The sequence below is a fragment of the Rhea pennata genome, chromosome 1, assembly GCF_028389875.1.
Source record: "Rhea pennata isolate bPtePen1 chromosome 1, bPtePen1.pri, whole genome shotgun sequence".
Classification (NCBI taxonomy): domain Eukaryota; kingdom Metazoa; phylum Chordata; class Aves; order Rheiformes; family Rheidae; genus Rhea; species Rhea pennata.
In genome coordinates, this window is record NC_084663.1 from 24562479 (window position 1) to 24582458 (window position 19980).

At 35.0% G+C, this 19980-nt stretch overlaps 1 protein-coding gene across 3 annotated transcripts in view; it reads left to right on the plus strand.

The window, feature by feature from the left end:
* Positions 1-19980, plus strand: part of CADPS2 (calcium dependent secretion activator 2) — a 321925-nt gene that overhangs the window by 169314 nt on the left and 132631 nt on the right. For all 3 annotated transcript variants that reach the window (XM_062583255.1, XM_062583235.1, XM_062583246.1), the window contains one exon: positions 3994-4133. In XM_062583255.1, the coding sequence (XP_062439239.1) occupies positions 3994-4133 (140 nt within the window). The remainder of the gene's footprint in view (positions 1-3993; positions 4134-19980) is intronic.

Consider the following 19980-nt stretch of genomic DNA (forward strand, 5'->3'; position numbering starts at 1 on the left):
CAGCACTGCTGTGGCATAGCTGAGATGAATGAATTGAATGTTGCAGTGGAGCAATGAGATTCCACCTCCAAATCTTCTTTAGAAATTTTTTTTAAGCCTAATAATTCATTTCAGTTAAGCTCTTGGAAAGACCACTGTGTATTTAGGTGTCTTATGGGTGACCTTCTAGCATACTATACACTGTATACTTGGAAATTAAAGCAGGTTATAGATGCCTGGGAAAAATGAGTATCAGGTATCTAAAACTGAGATGGAAAATTATCAAATTTCTTTGTTCCTAATCTTTGCTTGTTGCTTTTCCATTCATGGATTATAGATAATAGTACAGTTGCTCTATGCGTAACAGCTTTTCTGAAGGTAAATAATACTTGGGATGATCTCTAAAAGAGTATAGAAATTGAGTGCCATACGAAAGCCTGGTGAGGAAGGCAGTAAATCTCTACATGTGTGTCAGTTTGAACTGCGCTGTAGGTGAGGTAACAATTTTCTTGGCTTGCTTTTGTAATCGTATATTAAATATCATCTATCTCTGAGCTGAAAATCTGCCTCACTTCCTTCTTATTGCTTGTCACACTGAATGAGCCAAAACTCAGCATATTCTGCTCAGCATTAGTAAGATGACCAAAACCTGATGCCCAAAATTTCAGCTCTCAAAATGCACCCTATACCTTCTGGACTTCAAAGATCTTTCTCTCTTTGGGTACATTGGTTCAAAGGGTGGATGAACTCCAGCACTTTGGTTCAGCTTTTGACTATCAGACTTCTAGGAGAAGGGTGGAATGGTGACAGGAAGCAGCCAAGATTCAAGGACAATAGTTGACTAAAACTAGCTCAGCTATGAATATGCACTGGGAAAAAGTAGGGATTTTCCTGATTCTTGATTTTTCTCAAGAATGCATACCATTTACCTCCCAGCTTTCCTCTTAGCTTGACTGGTCTCTTTGGAAAGCTGCATCTCTTTCTGACAGCATGACAGCTGAGTGGGGAGGGGTGAGCTTAAGAGCTTTATGTAAACATGAAAATACTGATAGGAAATATTTCCAGATAACTGCTCTGAACCTTCTGCTCCTTTATCTGTCCTGAGAAAGGAAAAGATTAGCGAAGAGATTTGTTTTGGGGGGGTTTTTTGTTTTTTTTTTTTAACTTTAGCTTTGAAGATATTTTGCAAGACTCAAATATTCTTGCAGACTTTCTGAAAAAGATGTGATCAGTTTATCAAAGATGGATAAAATTTGCTCAACTGCATTGACCGGCATATTCAAATAACTTTGTGTTGTAATCCAGCTGGGGACTTAAATACGCAACTGAATTATCATAAATGACTTTTGGTTAGGTCCTCTAGTGATATTAACTCCACATATTTCAGCCTGCCATACTTTGAGTCCAGGAGAGGAAATATCTTATTGGTAATTCATAACAAAGAGATACAGAATACAGAACTACACTTGGAAGATTAAAATCCATTAAACAGTATTGAAAGGAAATCTGAGACAGAACAGGCTAGGAAGTTTCTTCCTGAACAGTGGAGATAACAGTGCATTACAGTGTATCATGGTGGAGAAAAATACTTTTAATACACATTTCAGCAGTTTTTTCTTTTCCAAACAAGTTGGCGCAGTGTTTTGGCTTTGTTGATTTTAGTGAAGCTTATGGTTTATTCCACTTGATGATAATGATTCATGATGGTTCATATTGCCCACCTGTTCTTAGAGTTAAGGATATTGTAAGGATGATTAATGCCTGTAGAATGCTTTGTGTGCACGTGTGCATGCATACTGATAAAAATGTTTGATGATAAAGTTCTTGTAAATGTAATTTCTCTAATCTAGCTTTTTTAATTCTCATCCTTCGTAATTGGAAGGAATGACAAAATATAAGGCAAATACAACAGTGCATATTTAATAGACACCTCTGCAAGATACTTACTCATTATGAGAGGTTTGAAAACAAAGATCTAAAATGCTTCTTTAAAAATTCAGAAAAGGAGTTGTCATGAAGTTATGAATTAATTACACACTTGTCTGTTTATATTTTCATCAGCGTTCTGAAAATTCAAAAAGTTGACAGGAGAAAGATGTCATTTGAGATTCATGAGAAGTAATAAGCTGTTTCAGAAAAAGCAATTGCAGCTTGTATAAAGGGAAAAATTTGTAACATCACCTATATTCCTGTGTGAATGTCAAGTGATTAAATGCAAGGAATGACTAATAATTCTGTTTATATAATCTTACATTTAAAAAGATAAATAAATTGAAAGTCATTTTCTGTTTGATGCTTCAGCATTCAAAGATTACTATTCTTATAGTGATTTAAAATTTTTCTGTAAGTGATAACATTTACAAAAAATGCAAATGAGGTTGTTTTTTGGGAAGGAAGGAGTAAGCTTGGTTTTAAATACGTTAGCTATGCATTTATGAAAAAAGAAGTAACTATCTGATTTGTGAAAACCAGACTATACTGTGCGTCCTACTCTCTTTAGAAGGAGCTTAATCTACTCTGTAGTTCTGACAGGGTATTTCTCCCCCTGGAGTTAATAAACTTGCACACTTGATTAGGTGCAATGCATCATATTTTTCTACTTCACAAGAGCTCCTGGTATTAACATGTGTTGTTTCTGCGAAACACTGAGGCGAGAAGCTGAAGATGTTCAGCTTATGTCATCTTTCACATGATTAGCTCTGAATGACCCTATTGTAATATTTTTAGCTGAATAAAATCCTTTATATTTATGCTTGCTTGGAGATCCTTACTTAGGTCCTTGATTCAACTTTCCTAATAACACAAAGGAGAAAATAATGTGTATTATATATGGGACACAAGACACAAGTATTATGTATTTGAAATTGACTTAATGGTTAACTTTATGATTAATTTGGGGTTACAAGAAATAAAAGATGTAGAGAATATTACTTTCTTGTGTTTTGTCATTTTGAAATACTGCTATGTGGTAATGGTAATCCAGAACTCCTTGAATGCAATAAAAATTTCCAAAATAGCATATTCATTATTTTAGAATCTAAATTGATGCAAGAATACTGTCCATAATAAGAATGAAGGGAAATTACATTTCAGCAGCATTTAACAGCTGAACTTGTGACTTAAGGAAGGATTTTATTAAGTAGTCATATTTAATTGTACTAGCTACAAACAAAAAGGCTTTTTGGGTGGTAAATAAATAAATACTTAAAATTTTTTGATTAATAGTAATCTAAAAAGTAATATTTGTATTATTTTAATTAATAGTTACTAATAATTCTTAAATGATTTAAGTAATTTGATGAGCACCTATCTAAACTAATTTATTAAAATGTTTAAAAAATATTTAAAATTCAAAATTTTTTTCTCATTTCTCTGTCACTGTAGATGCAACATGATTGTGTTACATATACTATGTGAACTGGACATAGTATCTTACTTTTATTATACTCCATTTGCAGCATAGCTGTTTTGGAATTAATCATTGATTTCTATGATTTTCATTCTAACTGTTTTTTATCCGTACTAGAGATTGAATAATGGAGTTATTAAGAAAGAGGATGTTTTGGTTTTATTCACTCAGGCAATGTCAGTGTTGGAAGGGCCATCTGTTACATGGTACTACAATGCATTGTTTCAGTAGGTGAGTTTCTAGAAGAACATGGAGTATTGTCAAAATTTAGGCTATTTTTAATTGGCCATTTTCAGGTGTCAAGGTGTTCTGAATATTAATTCAGAAGAAACTAATAGAGGAGAAATTTTTTTGACTCATAGTATGAAAATAGCCATTTGTAAGAGAAGTTAATTTTGAAAACTTCTGTGCTTCTTCGAGTCAGCTGGGTTTTTTTTTGTTTGTTTGTTTGTTTGTTTGTTTGTTTTTAAGACTGGAAAAAAGTTTCAGTCTTCCCTCAGATTGGAGGAGAGGCAACAGAAATCTCAACTGGTTAGGCTGTGCCATTAAACACTAGAAGATTTATTTGTATCAATTCGGTAAACTTTTTATTTTGCAACTTTCAGGTAGTGTTATATCCAACATCCAATAGCTCAAAGTCTCCTGATCTGCATAAAATGATAGTCCCCAAAAACAGCCAGGACAGTGACTTGAAAATTAAACTGGCAGTGAGAATGGATAAGCCACCACACATGAAGCACTGTGGGTAAGTATCCATTTTATGATTGTCTGTATTTTATTATTTTGTCTAACTGTGCCTATCTTTAATCATATGTAGCTAAAACCTAGAGTTTGAAAAACAATATAAATGCGTACAACAGTAATAGTTCATTGTATTATATCCTTGTTTTATGAAGCTTGCAGTAGTCAGGAATGACATTCAATTCAGATATATAGTGATGTATAAAGACAGAGGATGAGCTCCCCTGAGATGCAGAAGTAAAAGTATGGTGTTATTTAGAGAACTGGTTTTGAATGCTAAAATTTGTAGCACTTAACAAAACAGGGCAAAACAGAAACTTGCTATTTAGGAAATGCACATATTTCTGTTAAAGTAAGATTGATTGTACACCTGAATGTGATAGTATTTGCAACAGTCTGCTCTTCTCTGTCTACTCTCTGGTATGTCTCTTGAAAGGGGTTTGTGTAAGAGTACCAGTTTAGGAATGTTTTTTTTTTCGTCCAGCATTAGAAATATATGCAATAGATTATTCATAAAAACAGAGTTTCTAGCCAACTGCCTCATCCCTGTTGCAAAAATATCTAACGTTGCCTACAATAAACAAAGCTGTATTTATTGTTTTTATAAAGTGATCAACTTTTTTCCAACTACTGGTTATGTCCTCACATTCATTTGGATGCTCATCTCCTGTTGCTAACTACTTTGTATTACCTTAGGATCACTTCTGTCACTGTTCTCCAGGCAAATATTGTTTGTTTTGTTTTTCCTCCCACTGAAAATGCTCTAGGTCATAGTCATAGTTTCCTCTTCTTGTAGCCTACAGCTACTACCTACAAATTGGTCTCCAGCAAAGTCAGGGCATCAAGGGAAGGCTATATTGGGCTTATCAACTGGAAATATATATGAAGAGAAATAAAAGGTTAACAATTCTGTCAGTAACCATTGAAAGGAAATAGTTGATGCTGTATGTTGGAAGTGGTATTGCAGTGGAAAGGATGAAAGACAGTGTTTATTTGGAGGAGAAAAAGAAAATAAAAAGGAAAGGAAAAAGAAAGGAAAGGAAAAGAAAACATGAGCAACAAATGAAAATCTGCTAGGAGAATTCTTACTATGTAAAGTTAGTAATCTTAATATTAGGAAGCTACATCATCCAGCCACTCTCTGTAACCTTCTCTTGACTTCCTGTGTGTATGTAAGCCTTTTATAAAGTCATCTTCTAGAATTTTTTTTCCAAGAGGGATTTCTGCTTGATTCATTACGCAGTTAAAGCTGTTCTGGGCTGAACTGATACTGGGTTATCAGAGAAAATATTTTATTCTTTAATAAGCTGGAAAACATGCAGTGAATGAAGGGAAGCTTTATAGGAAGATGAAAATATATTTTTTGGTTGATGTAGTTTGAGATATGCCTGGAAGAACTAGCTTTTATCCTCATTTGTACTAACAGAGAGGAAAACATATAATTATTGTTTAAGAGACTTAAACTCTCCACCTGAGGTAACTGTATGTTATTCGTTTCTTGTACCCACCTTGATAAACTGGAATCTGGTTTCAGAGGTGCCCAACAGTCACAGCTACAATTAAAACCAGTTGAAAACAGGCTAACAGTGTGTAGTTAGAGTCCAGATACCCTAATAGTTAGGTCTTTGTCTTAATATCTTAAACCTTACAATTTTAGGACTTAGTTCTCCCCTTAAGAAGTGTGAGTAATACCACCTGCTAGCCTTACTGACATGTGAAAGTGAATCTTGGCAAGCCACCCAAGGGGAGCAGCCACTCCTCCATAACACGTGACAAATGCTTTGTGCTCTGTCCATCAGTGTTACTGAGATGCCGGGCTCTGCAGCCCTTTGGTAAAGCTAAATGAGGTAGAAAAGCAAATAACTTGATTCTTCCTATAAGGCAGAGTTTGCATAGCATGCAGTGAAACAGATCATTAAAGAAAATAAATGGTTGATGAGCTGGAAACCAACTTAGTGCTACTATCCTGAATGTTGGAAAGGGCTGGGAGCTTTTTGGTTTTGTTTTTATTTTATTTTATTACATAGTCACATATTTAAGCACAGTGTCATAATGTAAACAAAAAAAGGCCAAAATAAAGTGATGTGAGTATCCTTACTTCTGGAATTTTGTCATGTTGGAGAGCTATATTTTGCAACCTTAGTAACACACTTTTAATGTATTGTCAGTGCGATTATCTCAGTTAAGTTATAATTCTTATTTTTTTTCAGAAAGATCTCCTGCTTTTTATCTCTGTCCAATCTTTGAATTAGCCAACTTGCATTTTCTATATAGTACTGAATTAACAAGCAAACATATAAGATTCAAATCCAGCTCATAGCTGAAGAAGGCAATGTGTTGTTGGATTTAGGTAACAACTTTCAGCTGAAATCTGAAACATATTCAAAGCTGAAATAAAATTTTACCACACAGTTGATTGCAGAGAGAGACCTTTTTATAGACTAATGCTCTATAATGATAAAAAAAAAAAAAGAATTATAAGAGTAACTTACTTTTTTGTCAGATTCAGGGGCTGTACTGTTAAATATTTCATATTCTTCAGAGTCAGCAGAATTCACAGACCCAAGCTGATCGTGAGTTTAAAATTTTATTGAGTTATCTGTTAGCATAGCCTAGTGGTTACTAAAGGATATTATTCTATTGCTTTCAATTTAGAAATTAAACAGGAATATTGAGGTTTTTTTCTTCAAATAATTTGCTTTTAATGGATTGATAATCTGTAATGGTTCATATTAAATAAATAAATAGCAATAAAAATGAAATTCTTAAAAATTAAACAGCTCAAACAGGACAGTATTACAAAGTATTGTTATTTAGTTTTGACTTCCAAAACAAAATATTGCAGCAGTCTTGTCCAGAACTTTTTTCAAGATTTCAAAGGCAAAATTCATCCTTGTAAGTTCTGTTCTGCTTTCTGCTGTGACATCTGTGTATTAATATTTGACTTCTAATTGTTGGAGTTTACCATCTAGATTTTTATCTCATTGTATATAGAATTGTTGTGCTTTTGAACTCAAAGTATTTCTTAAACTTACGTATTTGGAATACATGTTCTACAAGAATAGAATGTGTACGTGCCCAGATTTTCTTCTGCTGTCTCATTTGTACATCAATTACCTTTTTAATTTTTGTGATTTTTTTTCAAGCTTATACTCTCTAAAATTAAGACATATGTTGGATCACACTTTTTTTTTGATTAATATTTTATGGATGCATTTCCAGCATATAAAGATCACCAAAAATTTGCTAGTCTTTTAAAATATTTTCTGTCTTGCACAATTGGAAATGTCTGAAATGTTCTTAGGAAAGCAATTATAATATAGCTAAATATACCCTCTGGTTCTATATATATATGTATGACTGAAATAACACATTTCTCCTCATGCTGCTGCTGCAGTTTTAGAGCTAAAGAAGATCCTTTAAACTAATGCCTTGGATAAGTCTTCCAAGATGCAGAATTGCAGGATAAGTAATTTTCCCTTTTCCCTTTTGTGACACTTTTCACCCACTGATAAGAATTCATCAGAGGAGAAAGGCAAGCGTAATTATGTCTATTTTACAGATGAGTGAAATGAAGCACAGGAATGAATAGAGATCATCCAAGGTCACACACAATTCAGCGACAGAGCTGAGAATAGAAACGGGGCGCACTAGCTTCTCTGTAGATGTGATTGTAGTGTATGACTGTCACCTGGATAAATGGTTGTCATAGTTTCTAGTAGGCTTGTAAGTCAGCTAAGAGGAGCAGCTTGGACACAGAAGTTAGGCAGAAACAATGATGCTGCGAGCTCTTTGGTGCTGCTTATCCATGGCCACCCAGCAAGGAAGAACAGAATTGGCTTTGTAATTTGAAGTCATGTAATTTGAAGGCTAATCTGAAGAGGAGGTCTGTTTCCAGTATCATTATTTTCAGAGAAGTGTGCAAGGTGACCAGAGAGATGAATCTATTTCAGGTCTGGATTACTCTTACAGAGAAGGATCTTAGGAATACAGTCACACCTCTCAAAGCAAGCACCGTGTGGGCTCTTTTGTACATAGGCTTTTGTGTTGAATATAGTGTATTTGGAACCAGCCTCAGACCTTTCTCTGAGCAGCAATGGGTATTTCAGAGCAATTCCACACAATTTGTTATACCTAGTCTCACTCACACTAAAATGATCAAATAGAAACCAACTTTCAGCTAAGCTAAAATGTCAATTTAAAGTTTTCTTGGAACCAGTGCTTCAAAGTGAAGAAAAGTATATGTATCCAGCATCTTTGAAAATCCTTCTTAATACTTTTTATGATATGGTAATATGTACCATACACATGTTCAATTATTATAATTTTCCATTAGACACAAACAATAACTTTTTACATTACTTTTCAGCTGTTTCTGAATGTTCATTTCTCATTAGTAGAGATTTCCTTAAGAAAAGGAGGGGGGGAACTGTCTGAGAGATAGCAACTGGTCTTTTTAATTTGTTATGATTGTCATAATTGTATGAATCAAATTTTGAGATAGGTAGATATTTATCAAACTGTAGTATGTGTGCATCTATGTACTTAAACTCTCTTTTACTTACTTCTAATGTTTGATTTGTCTTGCCAAGCTTGTGCAGAGTACACTTAGTTGAAACCATGAAGTCAGTATGTTAGCACCATCTAGCTTTCGCTTTGTTACTACGCTTCTTGTTCCAGCTTTTAAAAAAGGTAGTGCAGCACTGACTTCAGTTGTTGCTTTAAAGGGCAAGGTTCTCACAGTCCTTTGGTAAAACATTTATTTTCCACAATTTGTGAATGTAATGATTGGAAAATATAAGCTAAAAGTCAAATGGAAAGAGTTTTTGAGATTATTTGAATTTTACAAATCTTTACATGAGAAATCAGATGGTTTGGAATCCATTTTATTCGCTTAGTCACATGGTCTCACCGTAGCAGCTCCAAGTGTGGACGTTTTAGGCTATGTGAGTAGTCTGAGTTCCCCGAGAGCCAGTGGGCAGGGAGGAATACCCTGGCAGGGAGGTTTATCCAGTGCTAAATCGTTGGCTGGCTGTAGAAAGAGTGAATTATATGCTGGCCTTTTCTCTATATATATTGTGTTCAGAAAAAGTAGAGATTACCTACTAGTTTCAACTAAAGGTCTACTTTTCAGACAACAAAGCTTGAGAAAGCTGAAAAGGTGGGCTTCGTTCATCCTTCCTCTCCTGCCCAATTCAGTTTTTCAAATACAAATTCCAGTCAGAGATAAACTTTGCGTAACTGCCTAAGTGATTTTTTTTAATCCCTGTTTACTTTATTTTGAATGAAGTCCTAACTTTGTAGGTTAGTTAGATAGTAAGAAAATTCTGCTACAGATAACCATGAAGTTTAGAGAAATATCATCTACACTTTTACAGATTTGTTGTTTTTCTCACTAGCTGTATATTGATCATTGTAGATAAAATAGTGTCTATGTATTCTGATGAAGAATTATGAAACATAAAAGGAATAAATATTTTCATGTGAATTAAATGGAAGAATTTCAATTAATTCTTGTGAGAATTCTTTGTCTGTGCTGATGGTAGTTACATGTAAATATACTTCCAGTGTTTCCCAACAGGTATAATGTGCTTCATTTGGCAGCAGACACATTTGATTTGTTTTTTGTTTTTTTAGCATATACAGTCTTGTTCAAAGCATTTCTTTTTATGTTATCATCATACTACTCTAGGAGCTGTAGATTTGCTGGGGGGATATTAATATAAAAATAAACTCATTTCTTCATACAAAATAAGTGTTAAAGTTAATATTATGTAAATTATTTGCAGTTATTACTCATACATAATTTTTAGTATCTTCCAAAAGAAATCCTAGTCTGGATTTTGGTACTTAACTCATTCTATGATATCTGATACACTGCTGGACCTCTGTTTCTCTGAGATGTTGATGTATTGTACGTATCAATCTTTGCCTGTGGTGAAAAGAGCTAGAGGTATTGACCTACCATGAACATGAACAAAAGAAATGTGGATGCTATGTGGTTATAGCATATGTTTTGGCAGTCACGATCAGTATATCATTGCTATTTATCATTTATATTACATTCATTCCTTAATTAGTCTAAATACATAGTGGCGTTAGGTCTGACTACAGATACCTGTCGGGGGTTGCCTACTGCAGTATGCAGTGTCAGGCCTTCCAGTACTGTGAGGTGACCTGTAATCCATATGCAAAGGGGAAGTTATTAAGCTACCTTTGTGCCAAAAAGATGATTCCTCTGGTCCTCATTGCTCATGTGTGGAATAAGGATGAAGAAATCTTCCAGTCTTCATCAGAGTCTTGACACCTTAACCATATCACCATAAAAGCTTGCATTTCCTGAGCTTATCTGTTGTTAGCTTGTGGCACCTTGTTGTATTATTTGAAACATGGCAAGATGTGCTGTACTACTGGCAAGTCTGTTGCAAGGGAATCCCAGCACAGGAATCGGGTGTTTATTCAAGCCAGCTGGGTCTAGAAGTTAGCAGAAGTTAGGCTCTCTCTCTGGCTATGACTTTATAGTGTGCAGTTCTACCTAAGTTTTTCTTGGCTCCCTTGTTACTGGAAAATGGGATGTTTCCTGCTAACAGTAGCCTCCAAGTTTCTTGAAGAACTTCATTCTGGTTTACTTGCAATTCCAAAGAGTTCCTTATAGGCAATGGGGATATCAGCAATATGGAAGATAAGATAAACATATTTATCTAAAGGGACTTATTTAGTAAAGCCACCTTGTTCTCCAAGCAAAAAGTGAGATAGAGTTTTTAGAGTTTTTTGGTTTTGTTTTTTTAATCTAATAAAGGATTTAAGATATGGCTATTAGAAGTCAGCATGGAATTTGTCAGCATTGTCTTCTGCAGTGAAATCACCAAGGCCATCAGTGTTTCATGACATGACACATGCCTTTAAGGAGACAAGTATGTCAGTGTGTGTGTGAGTGTTAAAGAGGAGATGCATGCAAAATTACTGGACCAGCTCTCCAGTCTGACCAGAAACTGTCTGACAGTGTAGTGCCAGCACCTGTAACACAGAATTGTTTGGGATCGCCAGCATGGTCATAACACTTTTGAATCACAGTCTACTCATATCTCAGACTCGAGAGTATGTGAGCTCATATTTGCTTGTCATGTACTGAGGACCTTTAGAACAACGTGCAAAAGATGATTTCAGTATAATCATAGATAGGAAGACTTAAAGAATTATCAGAATTTCAGTTAAGTTTCAGCTGGCACCAAGAGCAAAAAGAAACGGACTGAAAAGCATCAAGTTCCAACCCATATACAACTTAGTATCAAAACCATGACAATCTATGATCTGCTAAAACAAATTGTCATACTGCCAGTGTCATACCAAACACCACCAGTTATGGAAGGTGTGTTGTGTAGCTGAGGAAAAAGGGTTTGGTTGAACTTCAAACACAGCTGACAGTTAAAGAGAAAGAAGTTAATTCAGTACTAAATGTCAGCAGCAATAGGAGTATACGAGGAGTATAACAACAAATACCACTATGCTTATTCAGGAATGTCTACTCTTCTCTTTATATCAAGGTATACCAAAACTGTCATCTAACATCCAGCACCACAGGTTTGTGTGTGGAGCATATTTTTCTACTTCATGAATGTGAAGGATCTTTCTGTAGAAGGATCTGTCAGAATCTAATATGGAAAGCATGCTGGCTGCAAACTTTTGGATAGTTTGTGAAATGTAGTCAGTGTTGAGGACCTTCCATTTGAAGGAGCTGGCATTGCTGGTCTGTAACTTAACGGCTTTTCCTGTTACATCAAGTTATCTCATTCTTTTGAAACTACAGAAACTTTCTACTAAGGCTCAGGAAGAGGAGGTAGTCTTTCTTTTCAGCAGTAACTTTGACACAGTTGCTGACTCCAAAGACCTAAGACCCTAAAGCATAAACATCCCTTTCCTGCTTGTTTCCTGCTAAGATTCTCCTAAAAATCCCAGCACAGAGAAAATCCAAGTGTTTCAAGAACTTATTCACATGGAAAATCCACTTGAAGGAATGACATCAGTTAGTAAATTGCTGGTGACAATAAGTAGATTTCAGCTGTGCCAATCTGAAGTTAACAGTTAGGTTTGCCATGTTTCCTTCTGAGGAAGAACTTTTTGTTGAACAGGAGATGCAGAAAAGAGTTGGGACTTCTTGTCCTATGGAAAGGATTAAAAATAGGTGTTCTGAGCTTGTGGGCAGAAAAGGAAGGGCACACTACAGAAACTTTTGATGTCTCTTTTAACCATAATATTCAGATTGGGGTTAACACATCTTCAGGAGAAAAAAATACTTACAAAAGTAAACAGCGTAAGCAAATATTGAATGTATGTATACATTTAAGATATCCTTAAGATAATCCTTAAAGGGGGTTAAAAATAGCTAGAAATAGTTTTTTGAAGTTGTTACAGATTTGTAAGCTAATTTATTTTTAGAAAATAGAATGCTTCATGCTCTTATGTTTTCCACAAATCATAGGCAGATGGCACCAGAGCTAATGTGATTTCACATTAAGTTCTATCTACCTAACCAAGAAAAAAGAAACAGCATGCAGCATTTGGGAGGGGAAGAGAATGGAGTAAACTTGAGGTTCTAAGGTATATTACACAGTCTGATAGTTGATGAATGCATTTTAAAAGACAAAATGTTTTTTGCTTCAACCCACTATTACCGTTACTTATTATTATTTTATGTCTTTCCTACTTTTTCCCATGTTACCACTTCACCTAAAGAAAAGCTAACTCAAAAATTCTGGATATATGTTGCTGTTCTGACTATCTTTGCCCAGATATGAGTGATTTGTGGTTCTGCCTATGACCGTGGAGTGTTCATCGCAAGAGCCGTCCTTGCGAACGGCCTTCTGGGCTGACAGTGACAGTCTTGCTGGCACCTCGTGATGCCCCAGCTTATGCTTCTGTGACTAGAATTCATTGTCTTCTGCTGGAAAGCATCCAGCACAGGACATAGAAGTGGACCGTTCTGTCAGCATCTGAGAAAAAGTCTATTAAAAATCCTCACCAACTCCATGCTACTGGCGTAGTGGTGTTAAAATATGAGTAGCTCTCTGCTAAGGAGACATTAACATCCAGTAAGCACTCACCTAATAAAAGTGGTGTGATTCATTCTTTCAGAGCATTTATTTTGGGCCACTTGGACCTTAATGGTCAAATTATGGTCAAATTATTAAGCCCTTCTGTCAGTATGAAAGCTAGAAATATATTTTTATTTTCGAAACAGAATCCGAGTTACTGATACTGTGGAGTGATGACAGGCAATGAAGGCCAAATTTATTGGTTCTGCTTGTCTCTTTCAAAAGTTGTTATGACTAGAGCTCTGTGAATTTTTTTTCTCTAAGATTTTATCAACAAAAGATGCAGATTTGAGTTGACCATAAGCATATGGAAATTGTATTCATTAAAAAGATTTGAGAGAAAAGAAACTACAAAGAGGAGAAGGAGATTTGAAGAGCTGAAATAGTCTAAAATTTCAGAAAAGAATCAGGGAGGTTTTATGAAACTGAGAAACTTAATACTAAATTTGAAAAACAGAATAGTGATTTTATACTACAGTTGAGAAGAATGTGGCTCAAATTTTCACATGTAGTTAACAAGCACTTTTAATGTGGGGTCTAATAAAAATGACATATTTTTTGTTTGGATAGAATCAAAAATGTTATTAGTGTAGCTATAATTGTCTTATATTTCTTGCTAAATTTTGACAACCCCACTCTGAATTTTACATCCATAAATCAATGTGCCCTCATATATACTGAAGTAATAATTTCCCACTTATGTGATAAGCAACATGCTAGAATGGCTTGATATTAATTCATTTTTAGCAATGTATGGATGCATTGCCCTTATTATTCTAATGTGTCTCATAGCAGTATTTTCTGTTATGCTATTTTAAAATGTGCTTACTGCTAGTCTTTTACTGTGCTAAATGCTAGCATTTTGCCATGAAGAAAAGTACTAATGTGTTAACTGTCTTCACTTAAATGATTTTAATATTATATGTTTCTGCAGAATCAATTGACTGTAATCAGTTACCTTTTAAAAATGAAAATTGAACTTCATGAAAAATGACACATTAAAATTGCATTAATGATGGATTGGATAATGGTAGTGAGTTAATGCGAAATTACTATGGAAGGAAGACGCAAAAGTGTTTATCCTGCTGCTAGATCCTTAGAGAACAGATTATAGCTATGAGCCTGATTTTCAATGCTTCCCACAGTAATTGCTACTGAGGAGGCATGGGGAATCTTGAAGACCTTAATGATATGTCACTGCCACTTTAATTGCTAAGAGAAACCAACAGAATTCTAATTGCCAAGAGAAGCATTACTAATTAAGGTGTCATTCTTCATTCATTCCATAGTAATTAATTTGAAATATTTGTAAAAGCTGAGATAAAAATTTAGATCCAAGCTCACTTAGCTTAATCACAACAGACTTTATGTGAAAAAGATCTATGGGTTAAGCAAGTTAAGTCAGAAAACTCAAAATATTTTTTTTCTTAGAATAATGAAATTTTCACTTTAATTTTTCTCATAACTTTTTAAAACATGAAGTAGAAGAACTGAGGACAGATTTAAGACCTTTATATAATTTGTATTTAAAGCATAATTGCACCGTCAGATTAAAAGATCATTAAAACTGCTAATATAAGGTGTTCATTTTGTCTTATATGTCACTGAAAAACTGGATGCTTCTGAAAAAATTTAGGATGACTTTTCTTCAGCTCTGTGATGAGCAAAATGATGCACATTCTGTTGTCTTCCTGTTTGTCTTTAGATCATAACTTGAGCGTTGCCTGTTCAATCTCCCTGCCTTCACTAGGGTTGGATATGCACAACTAATTAGGCATGGAGACCTTATAACCTGTACTGCATATGTTTCAAGTCCCCCTTAGGTTCATCCCTGCTAAAATCCTTATTTAACCTGATGACCTACTCAGTTGGAGTTTGTTCGTCATATCAACATTAATCATTTTTCCCACAGCTTCTGCATACTATGTTCTCTCCTCACCTTTCTTTAATAAAGTTATATCTCAGTCTTACTAGGTCCTAAACTCTTACTCTTTGGGCATGGATTGTCTCTTATGGTTTACTTTTATGGTGCCTTGCACCTGGACATAAAAGGCTATTTTTTTTTTTCTTATCACGTGAGATTGCAGGACCAGTGAACATCTTGGTCACCTGTAGGACTGTTAGGTAGACTATTTAGTGTATACTATCAAATTTCTGTCTGCTCATTTCAACTTTAAGAGTCCACCAATCTTAACTTTCTGGTCATGGTGTGCATGTGTGAGAAAAGAAGCAAAAGGTTAAAAAAAAAAAAAAAAAAAAAAAAAAGGCAGCAGCCCAGGCAGCAGTTTTTAGTTCATCACTTTAGAGAGGAGGTTGCTATCAGACCACAAAGATATCAGTGAACTGCCCCAGTGTCACTGAAGACTTGTCATCATAGTCCACATTGTATATATTTTATATCCACATTGTATGAATTTCTGGGGATTTAGTTTAGTCTGTCTGGTCCTGACCTGGGCTGAATACCCTTTAGTGGCTGAAGTATGTTAGGTGCACTAATGGAGCGCCACCTCTGGTTTCATTTCTTCTGACAGGAGGAATCCAGTTTGTGTGCTCTGAATCCATTTGGTAATATGAACAAAGCACAGTACATGGTTGGATAAGAGGTTCACTCCAAGAGTAAACTTCTTATTCAAACTAGGTTACCAATATAGGTGCAGCCTTTCTGGTTAGGTGCTTCACTGAAATGCCTAAAAGAAGGTGGGTGAAACAGCGACAGCTTCCGGTGATTTCCGAGTCATGGAAGTGTCTGCACAGATACCCTTTCTGTCAGAGTCCCATCCTCATGGTCTGCATGTGCTCAGGAATGGAAGAAGGATGTGGTTATGCTTTGGCAAAATAGATGTCTTATTAGGATCTTACATGGAAGGTTATGATCTGAGCAATTTGGTCATGACATGTGTGTGAAATAAAATATAGGTCATTTTTTTCATAGCATCTTTTCACAGTGTCTTCTACTAAAATGAGAGCATAAAGCAGGACAGTTATTTTTGCTTAACTCCCCCATAAATTATGATTGGTTTCACATCAGGAGTATTTTAGCATTTGCAGTAATAATAACTGCAGACTAGTGGGAACTTCCCAGTAACTTTACAGGCTGATTGAGGATACTCTGGTCTGGCTGGATTTTTCACATTGGATTCTTTAACTTAAATTTCTTTATGCTCTAACTACATAGTCCCATAATTTTAGAAAATTATCATTCAGAATAAAATCTGTCATTTCTTCTTTTATTTGCTTATAACTTAAAAAATTTTATTACTTGATAAATATACCCCAAATATTGCTGAAAGTATTTTCAGAATGAAATCATACTTAACCTCCCTCCTAATATACCTTAGAACCTATTCCAGTGTTATACACAATAGAATATGTTTTTATATATCAGAATTTATTTTGTATTATACATTTTAAACTTTTATTTAAATTCCCTTTGAGAAATTTCTGTAAACTTCCCTTCCATGCATGAAGCTGCAGTAATGAAGATATAACTGGCTGTGATATTAGTAACACTACTGCACATAATTACCTGAGCAATATTCTTAATTTACAGTGGGCTGTGAACGTTGAAATTGTTTTAAATTATTTTTATTGTTTTCTTCTGTTGTAAATAAGCATAACGGCCCTATTATTTAGATAAGAGATACATTTATTTATTAACCTTTCTCATCAGGTGCTGTGACTTGTTTCTTAGTACCATACACTAATTTGTGACATAAAAATCTGAGTCATTTCCATCTGACATGCTTTGACATTACATATGGTCTGGCGTGGCCTAGCCACTCTCTGCCTGTACAGAGGGTGCCAGCACTATTAGCTGCAAGGAAAGGGGCATGCCACCTGCCTGTCTTGTGTCCTTCTGTCACTTGAACTCTCCATCTGTTACTTGCATGAAAATAAAATTCACCTAATTTTTTTCTTACGGAATATAAACCTTTACAAAATCAAAGGAATGAAGGTTAGAAAAATTAATTTTAAATGCTAGTAGTACATAATCAATCCAATCTTCTCAACGTGCCAGAATAGTGTTTCGATTAGAAACCACAGGGTCAGTTTTGCTATTCAGCATCTAAGGTGAATTTCATTTTGTAATACACTACTTTGGGCAAAAAGTAATATAATACAATGTTGGATGTGGCTAATAACTCCCTTACTTGCTATTTTGTATTAGGCTGTATTAGACTTAAACGTAGAGGTAACCTTGTATACATTCAATCTCACGTATTTTTTTCCCTCACTGTAGTGTAATTCCAGTGGTTATAGTATTACATTTGATTTTGGCATAGTAACAGAGTCCACGTGGTGCTGGATTACTCCGGTTTTGCCAAAATGGTGCATCATCTCAGCTAGCCCCCTTTAAGTAGCCCACGTCCTGTTAAACGTCAGCACGACTGCGTTGGCAGTTCCCGGCGGCACGGTGGCCCGGGGTCCTTGCGCACATCCTGCGTGCCGCAGCGAGCCACGCAGCGGCACTGTCGTGGCAGGCTGGCGGTTCCCACGGGGGTGCGGTGCCGCCTGCGCGGCTGTGCGATGAGTTCCCTCCGTGCCTTTTTTAGTGAAATAAAAAGCTTGCAATGAAGAGTTCGCTCTTGCACTGCAAAGAATCTTTTTACTGTGCTCATTGCCATTAATCTGTTTTAACTTAATCTCATTCCAAATTATCTTTGTCTTTGTTCAGTATCATATCAGTGATTTGTCTTTCTGTAATGTGTGTGGGGTTTTTTTATTATTATTTTATGCATAAATGATAAAAGAGAGCAAGTAAGTGAAAAATGCATGTGAAGCTGTATGTTAAATCCTCTGCAAGTTTTTCTTTGAAGCAAGAGGTAGAAAAGACCTGTTGGATGATCCTTTCATGCTGCTTTTCGGGTGTAAACTGGGGACAAGTTGGCAGGGGAAGTGTTATGGTAGGTGCAGGTTTGAGTTCCACTGCTAAGTCTCCAGCGGGGCTGGACCCGCTTCCCTCGCTCTAGCAGATGCAGAGCTCTTCTGATAAACCATGGGAAGACTGTCAGCCCAGAACTGCCACCTGCTTCTCTTCAAAGCTTTTTCCAGAGATGATAAAGGTTTATGGCTCTGATGAGAGAAACGAGTAAGGAGCCTAGATACAAAACTAGTGACCTTTTACTCAGTAAACTAATGGCTTAGAAGTTACTATTTTTATTGTCTATTCCTCCATTTATGATTTTGAGCTCTGAGATTTTAAACTCGTTTAAATCATTTTAGGGTGAAAATTTTCAGTGAAATGCACAAAGCCATTGACTAAGTAGAAGAGTTCACAGTACTTAGAGTTTGTGCTAGTGCTGTCATGGGGAAGATCTTCAGTACCATAGGATGTGCGCTTCTCACAGCTGCACTGGGCTCCTAACTCCCATTTTGTGCTTAAATTGAATATTTGTGACCCCCCTGCTCTTTTTTATCCAGCTGTAAGTCTTAGTTTTGAAGGGCAGTTAACTTAATGAAGTGGTCATATATCCTGTAGATTTTTATTGCCATTATTGAATGTGAGAGTCCAATTTCACTACAAAGGCTACATTCATTTTGAATTGAGCTGTATGTATTCTACTTAATGGAGGACTTGGGTATTTTTTCCTTGTACATTTAATAAATTTTCATCAAGCACCTGATTCCTGCCACCAACACCAACATCTGGACTCTATCTTTTATGCATATAGATATGCTGATTAGGACTCTGCAGAAAAACAGATAATAAGAAAACAAAAAGACAACATTATGGAACACTTTCAGCCATTTTTTTTTATTATACGTTGAGAAGCACTTAATTATCTTATTTCATTTAATTAGCCTTACTACTCAGGTCAATTGTTTTTTTCTTATTAATATGGCATGTTAGCAACTTTGCTAATTGGTATAGAACGGCATGTGACTATACTAAATGTTTTGTCCAAAATAATTTGGTATGTTTTTTTCTTGTCCTGAGACAATTATTTATTTCATAATATTTTCAATAATATATAGAATATTTCAGCGGGGAATTACTTGATTTTAAATTTATGAATTCGCTTTCCACAATTTTATTTCTAAAATAAAGGCAAAAAAACTTCTAAAGAACATCAGCGTTTAGTTCTAGTTTTAAAATCAGAAAATATCACTTTACCTTTTGCAGCTCTTAGAAATTATAATCTTTATTTGGAAAGAGAAGTGTATTTATAAACAGTATTATAATTAAAGTCTTCTTTAGACATAATTTGTCAGCATTTAAAAATTTAGTCCATAAGAAATGCAAGTGTTATGTCACTTGCTTGTGTGACATTTTGAATCTGATTTAACAAAACTGATGATTCTAGCAGACTACAAATGCACTCAAATTTTGTAATTCGTTTTGGAATAATTGATAATACCTCTCCTTAATTTTAGATTATGCTATTCTAAATTGTTTTAAATATTTTCAATTTAAAAATATCAAACAAAATTGACTTAAATTTTACAAATGTATTTGGTGTCACTGTACCAGAAAAATGTTTACAATTTTCACCAACTTGGTACTTTTCCAGTTTACCAAATACTTTTGCAAATTATTTCCATGCTTTTGGAGCTGCTGGATAATCTTTATCATATATGAATTTGACTTTATTGGTATTTCAACAGATAAAGTAAATCATCATTATGCAGTAAATATTCTCCCCTTAATTTGAGAGTAAAAGTATCATTAATATGCATGACTCTGTTCTCACATGTACATGATTTGTGGAATAGTGAAACATTCTGTGATTTAAAATACTCATTTTAGAACAATTTCAA